Raw genomic sequence first — 9,613 nt, forward strand, 5'->3', positions numbered from 1 at the left:
GGGACAGAGAGGTGTGGAATAAAGGTAAATTATGTGAAAAATAATGTGTTTTTTAACAAACGAAGCATTAACACATGTTAGACTGCACCCCATAAACACAATCAAGCCTATAAAAAAAACAGTCAACCACCCCTTTAATGAAGAATAATATACTAATACAAAGGTAGCCTTTGGCTTAAGTTCACTAAATGTATTGCATGCCTGTTTATTTCCATGCAACTAAGAAAAGTGTTTACGTGATTGACATGCATGTTTAATTAGAAAATTATTTAAGAACTTGCATCCCGGTCACTGGATTTGTAGCAGTCATTTCAGGTTTGTACACTCAGAGAAAGGGTGCTGGATAAATGGAGTAGTCAAAATAGTATTTGCAATGCAAAGGTAGTAGGCACCTGCATAATATCAGACATCGAAATGTACTACTAAACGATCACTGTCAATTCATCTGTATAAAAATAATTAATCTTTCATTGTCAATGCAGCCCTACAACGTTTCATTTGTACAAAAATCATTCTGCTAGTGTTTGATTATTGAGACACAATAACTTTACGTAAATAAGCACTACAGCAATGCCAATGCCAGATACCAATGGGAGCACAGAAAATGATTTAATATAGTTAGATACCGCGGCCATAAATTTAGTACTGTAGTATAACAAAATATTTAGAGCCAGATTTACTAACCAGAGCAAATTAGCGTGAGAGCGCAATCTCACAGAAGTGCAGATGAGAGTGAAAAGCTCTGCGGCTGATCTACTGACAATGTGCACATTAAAGCACACAGACACAACCGGATCATTTCCATAATGAGCAGCGCAATCTACCAAGAGGAGCGCAAATTGGCTGGTTTAAGACATGCTTTTTTGGGGGCAGTAAATAATGGCGCAAATACCAATAAATTCACTACCTTAGTAAATTATGTTGCATGATTCATTTAAATACTCTCCTTCCATAAATGTTGTGCCTGAAAGGGAAAATCCTACAAATATATATGAAATAAGGTCAGACGCAAAATTAACAAGTGTCCAAGCATTAATTTTTCAATACGCGCCTTCAGTAAATCCTGACAGTAGTTTTTTAACACCAAATGATTGTTTGACCTGGTGCAAGCTGTTAGTAAATCTGACCCTTAATAAACTATATACTATACAGTACAGGCGTATTACAGGATTAATATTTCTGTCTTATCATCATATAGTCCCCCTCAGAGCTATTGTGCCTGAAGAATCTCAGACAGTGAGATTCAGTTGATAAGAAAATACTTTAACTGTGGTCAAAGTAAATTACATTAGATACTTTCACATTTTATGCAATTAATAATGTTGTAGCAATTTTTCTCTGTGGTATCCAAAATGGTATCGAATACAGATTTCTGTACAAGGTATTGAGAAGAAATCTCTCTTATCTCAACTAATGCTGTAAACTATGAACTGTCAGTTGGTACATTACTATATTAAAGTGATTTGTAAATTGTACATAAAGCAGCATTTATATTTAAAAAAAAAAAAAAAAAAAAGTATTGCATAAAAAAAAACATACTATAATAAATGTGTATTATAACCAGGGGTGCACATATGTTTTTCTGGTTCTCTGGTTCAACCTGGAGATTTGGTTTGGTCCTCACACTGCACATAGTGTAACCCATTAAATACAACTATAAAAAAATAAATTAATCATAGTGATAATATTGTTGCACTTTATTTATTTAGTTTTTTTAAAATAAAATAATTAAATAATAAAGTGTGATAATACTATTATATTTTAAAATAAAAAGGGAGTATTAAATACAAATACAACTATTTTATAGTGAACTTAAAAATAAAATGCTAATATTTACTTCTTTTTTTTTTAAAGATGAATTTATAATTTTCAAACGTAAAATCATCAGGCTTTTATTTTGGCGGGCTGCCGGCAAGTAAGTATATGCACTTCCGGGTTTAGCACTGCCGACTGAAGCGCATCAGTTAATGAAATGTCACAGTTTTGCACTGTGCTTTGAAAACGGCAGCGGGTAGCCTATATTTATTTATCTATTCAGTTTGAATAGAAATCTTATACAGTATTACAGTTTGTCGATCTAAAATTATAATTGTGCATTAACAGCTGTCAACCATGTCGGTACGCAAATGCGCTGTCAGAACTTATTTACACAGCGCATTTTTTATTATGGTCGCACATGCGCACCACTTATGTGCACCCCTGATTATAACACTTATGTTTCTACTTCAGTGTGTGGTTGAAATTTAACCATTTAAACAGCAGATATCATCCTTTTTTCATGATGGATTCATTCAAACCTGTGGGTATGTATATGTATAAATACAGTGTATCAGTTTAGCAAAATACTCTTTTTTTTCTTTTCTTTTTTTTTCTACAGTTAATTTTTCTAGCTAACTATCGGGTTCATGGACAATGAATGTCTTACGTGACATACTGTTCACAAGCTTTTTCACTGACTTCTTTCCGTGGTTGAAACACTGACTGAGACCCGAGACATTTCAGTAAGTGGTTCCATTTCTTTCAGCATACAATCTGATGTTCATTTATGTTTATTTCATGCAGTAACTGGTAGTAAAGAGGACTGTGTGTTCCTGGTTGTACTGAGGTGTTACATATTTATTGTTTGTATTTATTGTTTAAATTTTGTGATTAAAATTGATAGAATTAGAAAGCAGAGTCTGATGTTTCACAACACTACCCAGGGTGCATCTCATGAGGATAGCTGAGAGAAGCCCATAGTGCAGAGTTGGACTCTAGATGCTTTATTCTGTCTTGTTTTCTTAGACCGCTAAGAAAACAAGCACGCACACGCACGCACGCGCACACACACACACACACACACACACAAAAGACGTTATAGCATGTGGAACATCATCATGACCACCACAAATTGAAAACTAGACATGAAGATATACTTTAATCCTCTGGTGCTCTTCAGTCACTTTTGACCGAAAAATTCTGTTTTAAATTTTGAAAACTAACAGCTTCATCGGAATGGTATGAAACTTGGTGACTTTTATGGCATTTGGAATGGGAACACACAAAAAAATAGAGGGCATGATTCGAGCAGGCTAAGTGTTCGTAAAAAAAGTGTCACAATTGTGGACTTCGCTCAAAAATGTCCGACCATAGGAAATGAATGGGAAATCGACAAACACAAAAATTCTGAGAATTGTGTACAATCTACAAATCTGCCACAATGCAGAAAAAAGTACACACCAATGATGGGGTGAAACTCTAAAACATCAAGAGTGCAAAACCAACACATCCACTCACACACGCATACAAACACACTTATACACACACACCTATGAACTGGTGTGACTGTAACACAGCAAATATGTAAAATAAAAGCAAGAATTTAACTACAATGCAGTAAAAAAAAGTGGACAGCAAGGAAGCAGTTACAATTTAAAACATCAAGAGTGCAAGACAGACACATCCACTCACACACTCACACAATTATACACACTCAAATGAAATGGTATAGCTATAACCATATAGCCAAAACGAGTCAGAAAACTGAAATCAGATCAGACCCAGAAGAATTAAACTCTGATAAAACATTCCTGTTCATTTTGGTTACATTTTTATAGAATTTTTATGTTTTGTGTAACAAAATGCTTTATGTGTTCAGGTTTGACTGTAGTAATAATAATTCAAAAACTGACGTTACAAATCAACATTTCAAACCAAAAAAAAATCTAAACCTTTACAAAAAGTTGTCTTTGAGAATGTCTAAATATATATCTAAACCCACAACTTAATAAAATTAAGTATTTATTTCTAAAAACAATTAGAGAATTTATAGGCCTTTTATATAGAGCTATATAGGAATCCATGGGCTAAACCATAGAATTGCAGATGTTTTTCTTATTTTACTCCTACAAGATTGCACTAATCTGGCTTAAAAAATTGGATTTTAAAGGCATTGACTATTTTAACACGAAATACTGCATTAATTGAAAAGTAATATAAAAATATTAAAAAATATATATATTATTTCCAATGGGAAGAAATTGATCCTAATTATTGCATAAATTTTAATTAGTACCATGAAATCATCTCAAAATACAAAAAAAAAAAAAAGTAATATGGAATAAATAGTTAGGGGTGCTCAATACGATCACCGATCTTTTTAAAGCCTTCTTTTTATCATGTAGAATTATTTAAAGTAAGACTCCAATCAGGAATTTTAAACATTTATTCAGGGCCTGAATTTCATTTTTGAAAATGAATTCCCCTTTTAAGTAACTCTTGTGAGAGGGGATTTTTTAATTTGAGGGGTGGAGGTGGGGGGCATTTTTTAGGCATTTTTCAAAAATATATATTTATGTATAAATGTTTGATCATGCACTGAATTTTTGTTTTTACAATCGTGCAATTGTTGCACAATAGCTTACACACAGCGCAAGCCTGATTTTGTGAGCTGTACAGTATGTGAGGCGGCCTTTTACACCAGGTTCACACACACTCTGTTTGCAGTGCGTATGCAGTCCATGTGCGGTACACAAGCGGTGCAGAAGCAGCACGTACTCTCAATGTGCTTTCACACAGAAGTCTGCAACTGATCTGAGACTTTAGTCTTTGCAACTTTACAGATCTTCTTTATGCACCAAGAGCTTGTAACACTCCAAAGAGAAAGGAAAAATTTAAATCGCATCATATGACTCCTTTAAACTACTTTTCTTACATTATCACAAACATTCTAAATTAAAACTTACCATTGACATTCAGCTCTACTGCCTTTTCTTTTGCATTTAATTCTTTATTATAAGCAATCCTGCGGTTCATAAAGAACTTTGTTTTCCTACCTCCACGAGTGCCATCTATTATTGCCTTATCCATGTTCATATTTACCGCAAACAATGTGCGGTTACTTAAATTCAGCGCTTGCCACGCAGCAAAAATAGACTTTCTCTGCACTGCTGCAGACGCTCCTGAAACGCACTGCCGAACCGCAACCGTGTGCAGTGAACGTTTTAATCCGTTAACATGAGCGTGGAAAAAATATACGCACCGCATACGCACTGCAAACGAAGTAATGTGAACCTGGCATTATGTGTGTGCACTGCGTGTGTGCATGAGCACACCGTCTCCAGAAGAGTGCGCGAGCGCTGAATGGTTTAAACACTGGCAAGAATTAAAATGTAATGCAATTTATAAACTTTAGTGATGATGCGACACTGCCTCGATTGTGCAAGTGACAATTCCTGTGTTAACAGTGCAGTGTGCAACTCGCTTCTAGACAGACGCGATTTGATTTGAAGCCATTTGCGCATTTTGAGAGAAAGAGAAAGCGTGCGCTGTGATTCACTCACGCTGTTTGTGGAATTATGTCTCACAGAAAGTTTTCAAATTAGCTACTTTAATTTATTTAATGATGAAATATGAACTGTACCTCACCTTCAGCATTACAATTATTTCACCCGCGCCAGACAGAGACTGAGCCACTGCATGTCATGCCAAATCTCTCATGGCAGAGACACGCGTCATCAGTTTGAGATCGGTTTATGAGATCGGCCGATCAATCATCCCAAAGCGATTATCGGCCGATAGTGATCGGTAGCCGATCAATCGGAGCACCCCTACTTTAAATGAATGGTTATTGTCATGGTGTAAAGAACAGAAACTGCTCTTTGTAGAAAGCGTGCGCTGTGATTCACTCACGCTGTTTGTGGAATTATGTCTCACAGAAAGTTTTCAAATTAGCTACTTTAATTTATTTAATGATGAAATATGAACTGTACCTCACCTTCAGCATTACAATTATTTCACCCGCGCCAGACAGAGACTGAGCCGCTGCATGTCATGCCAAATCTCTCATGGCAGACGCGTCATCAGTTTGAGATCGGTTTATGAGATCGGCCGATCAATCATCCCAAAGCGATTATTGGCCGATAGTGATCGGTAGCCGATCAATCGGAGCACCCCTAGTCCATTTTGTAGTTTGTTGCACCCAAGAACCTTACACTTAGACAAGAAGAGGCCTTCTAACCAATAAGCAAAGTGACCAGAGTTCGATCAATCGGAGCACCCCTATTTATAGTGCGACTTAAGTGTTGCAGCTATGGTATTATGGGTGGTATTTTACTGGTCCAAGTAAAAAAGCCCACCCCAGGTCTAGATTAGACTCTAAAAAAAAAAAAAAAAAAAAAAAAGGAAAATAAAAGGAAAAAACTAACAACACACCATCATTCATGCTTTCCCCCATAATTAATGCCCAAGATTAAGAAAATTAAGACTTTAAGGAGTTCGTTCGAAGAGCATTTCCAGTTCAATGTCATTCATAGCTTGTTGTATAGACAGGGAGTAGCTGCTTGTTGTGTTTGGACCTACCAACATAATGCAGGTAGAGGGCAATATATTTGTACTGGAAGAGAGGGTTATTGTTGAGACTGCTCCTCTGGATCTTCTGGAAGAAGGAGCTGACGTCCCAGCGGTACAGCACCTCTAGCAGCATGATGCTGGGGATCCGCAGACCCACGTTCAGAACCGCCTCCACACGGGCCTTCATCGCCATGACCAGCAGGGCACCGAACAGGCCTCGACCTAAACTGAGAGACAAACTTGATTTTAAAATAGAGAACAACAGTGCGATCCTATTAAAACCACACAGTTTTGTAGTCTTTGAGGAACTAAATCAAGACACTCAGATGAGGTAAGTTTGTTTCAACCTGAAATTTGACTGACTAAAAAAATAAGCATAATAATAATGCATATTATACATATTTTAAAAAATTATATACAAACTGGCTTGAGTGTACATTTTTATATACAACAACTAAGTTTTAGTTGAGTGTTGATTATGCGCTTGTATTTTAAATGTTTATGTGCAAACATATCAAATAATAATACAAATGTTTGAATTACATTATCTCCAAACAAAATCATAATACATCTCCAAAACCACAGTAATACCCTATCCTATCTTTAAGAAACCATGGGAATACCAAGGTACTTTTCGGAAGTGGAAGAACGACACCTACTTCTCTTATTACCACCGGATGAAAAAAAAAAAACACTACACTTACATAACCATACTACTTTAGTCAACAATATAGTCAAATAATTGTGCTGTGACGAAAATATAGTGGTGTATTTCTCATATTTAAACTCACGTGGACTAGACATTGTCACGACTGTCGAGTTAAACGTGTTTGAACTCTAGTAACCCCTACACATCAACAGTCACAGTTTAAAACAGGACGCCTGTGAAATATTGAAAATATAAACCTTATACAGACACAAATATTACATCGTTAAGACGACAGAACACAGGTTTAAACGTGAACCAGAACAATAATAATTGACTTTTCGGAGTTTGTGCTGACTAAAGGGTATCGTCTTAATGCTAATAATTAGGTAAAGTTTATATTTAACCGCTTCATAGGTCTTAAAACACTAACAAATAATGTTTTTGAGGTAAATGTGTTAAATACGTAGAGTTAAATTATTTTTAAATGCCCAGCTAACAGTAACATTACAGAACTGTGCCCGTTCTTCCCTTACAAACGCTTCGATAATTATAATAAAATAGACTTACACGTTGGTTAATCACTTCACGCTGTTAGATTTCGTCTTTGGCTGCGTCTCTGGATGAGTATAAACCATTTTTAGCTCAGACGTCTCGACGTTATCCGTTCGTTATGGTCAAATTAAAAGCAGAAGAGACGGAGCATCTAAATTCACTTACTCCATCAGGCAGCCATTACGCACACCGTTTGAGTGTGCACCGCGCATGCGCAATTTTGGAAAAACGGAGATTAGCCGCTAGGTGGCGCTTGTCTAACAGCAATTCTACTATGGCGAAGGCTTGGCTGTAATGAATAGTTTAATTGACAAATACAGTAGAAATGAGAAAATAAATAATTAAGGAGAGAGTGAATAGGTTCGAGGACCGAATTCGGATCAGAGTCTTCAAGATGAGTAGTGCAGGGTCCCCGGTTATATCTCTAGGGATTCGACTAGATCATGAATATTAATTAATCTAGAAAATAAATAATTAAGGAGAGAGTGAATAGGTTCGAGGACCGAATTCGGATCAGAGTCTTCAAGATGAGTAGTGCAGGGTCCCCAGTTATATCTCTAGGGATTCGACTAGATCATGAATATTAATTAATCATGTTGACGTTCTACGTAAATAAAATTCATGAGCCAAATATTCGTACATTTGCTTTCTCAACATATAGCCTAGAAGTTGACAAGTAAAATAGTGTCGAGTTTTAAACTCTGCATTTATACTTAATGCAGGATCATTGCATATAATCAGACATCACACATATGTGGCTTATCAAGGCCAAATTTGATAAATATCTTGTAAATATAAATAGGAAGGTGAATAAATAGGTGTGTATAAATAGGAAGTTCTCAAGTCACTCACAGTAATGTCTCAAGAATGTTTATATTGTTCTGACACAGAAGAACCTGTAGATGGCACTCGCACACTGACTGTACAGTCTCAAACAAGTAGCCTATATATTATTTAATAAATTGCAAAATAAAAATATTTATAATTTTAATAAATAATTGTTAAAGTTAAAGGAAAAGATTGGTATTTTATATTTGTGATAAGTTACATTATTCAATATCTACTATAACTTATATAATATTGATGTCATATATCACTTAATTTTTTGTTGTCCATGTTTTAAGATTTAGAATGGAAATTTAAGATTATTTTTTTTCTCATTCAAAATTTTTTTTTTTTTTTGGTCAAAATATTTTTTATGTCTTATATAACACAGTTGGCATACTATATCTCATTACAGCCTTTTGTCATCCGTATTTAATTTAATGTAAACTTCTTAATCTAACCTCTCCCTCTGATAATGTAACGTCATACAGGACGCGTTATTGTGTGCGTTAGGTCTGCGCTATTTTATAATTGTCTACCGATGGTTTTTTTTTTTTTTTTTTTGGAAACTTTGCGACTTCCTGACAAATTGAACTTAAAAAGAACGCGTCTCTAGACCCTGGCGTTTTGCGCCATCCTGTTGCGCTCTTGCGAACGCGTCTTGCGTGAACGCCCCTGTCAGAGATGCGTTTGTGTCATCGCTGCCGTGTTCACTCTAGTGCACTTGTTACGCGGATGTTGAGGAAGTCGTGGCACTTGGATGATATCATCAGCTCTTGATGTAGTACCGTGAGAAAACGAGTCAAATGCCGCGCTGCTATGGACGCGATCGGAGTATCGCACACGGATCCGCTCGATGACTATGAGCTGATACACCGCATAGGCAGCGGGACATATGGAGATGTGTTTAAGGTAAGAAAACGACAGAAAGTTACCTCAGAAAAACGATTTCCGTGAATGTTTAGTACAGATAATGCTCTAAGGCTCTTGTGTTTGTGCCAGTGATGTATTTTTGCAACATATTTTACAATAACTAAAGTTTCCATCCTACAACCACAGTTACTTAATCTTTCTGACATTGTCTGTATTCATTCATTCATTTATATATACCTCTCTCTTTCTGTGTGTATGTATGTGTGTGTGTGTGTGTGTGTGTGTGTGTGTGTGTGTGTGTGTGTACACCTGTTTTTCTAGAAACCTGTAGAGCTCAAATCCTCAATATTCTGAGAAGCTGTCTGTTTTTCTGTCTTAACTCTC

General features: G+C 35.9%; 2 protein-coding genes across 2 annotated transcripts in view; one reads left to right on the plus strand and one right to left on the minus strand.

Annotated features, from left to right (window-relative positions):
- Positions 1 to 7,711, minus strand: part of LOC107713132 (RING finger protein 145-like) — a 23,230-nt gene extending 15,519 nt beyond the window's left edge. Inside the window, exons 1-2 of the mRNA XM_016518567.1 lie at positions 7,547 to 7,711; positions 6,340 to 6,557 (exon numbers count right to left, since the gene is read on the minus strand). Coding sequence (XP_016374053.1) covers positions 6,340 to 6,523 — 184 coding nt within the window. The 5' untranslated portion in view covers positions 6,524 to 6,557; positions 7,547 to 7,711. The remainder of the gene's footprint in view (positions 1 to 6,339; positions 6,558 to 7,546) is intronic.
- A 1,268-nt stretch (positions 7,712 to 8,979) lies between these two features.
- LOC107713193 (mitogen-activated protein kinase kinase kinase kinase 2-like) overlaps positions 8,980 to 9,613 on the plus strand; it is a 24,768-nt gene continuing 24,134 nt past the window's right edge. The window contains exon 1 of the mRNA XM_016518628.1: positions 8,980 to 9,268. Coding sequence (XP_016374114.1) covers positions 9,176 to 9,268 — 93 coding nt within the window. The 5' untranslated portion in view covers positions 8,980 to 9,175. The remainder of the gene's footprint in view (positions 9,269 to 9,613) is intronic.

Source organism: Sinocyclocheilus rhinocerous, unplaced genomic scaffold (genome assembly GCF_001515625.1).
Source record: "Sinocyclocheilus rhinocerous isolate Xijiao unplaced genomic scaffold, SAMN03320098_v1.1 scaffold387, whole genome shotgun sequence".
Taxonomy (NCBI): domain Eukaryota; kingdom Metazoa; phylum Chordata; class Actinopteri; order Cypriniformes; family Cyprinidae; genus Sinocyclocheilus; species Sinocyclocheilus rhinocerous.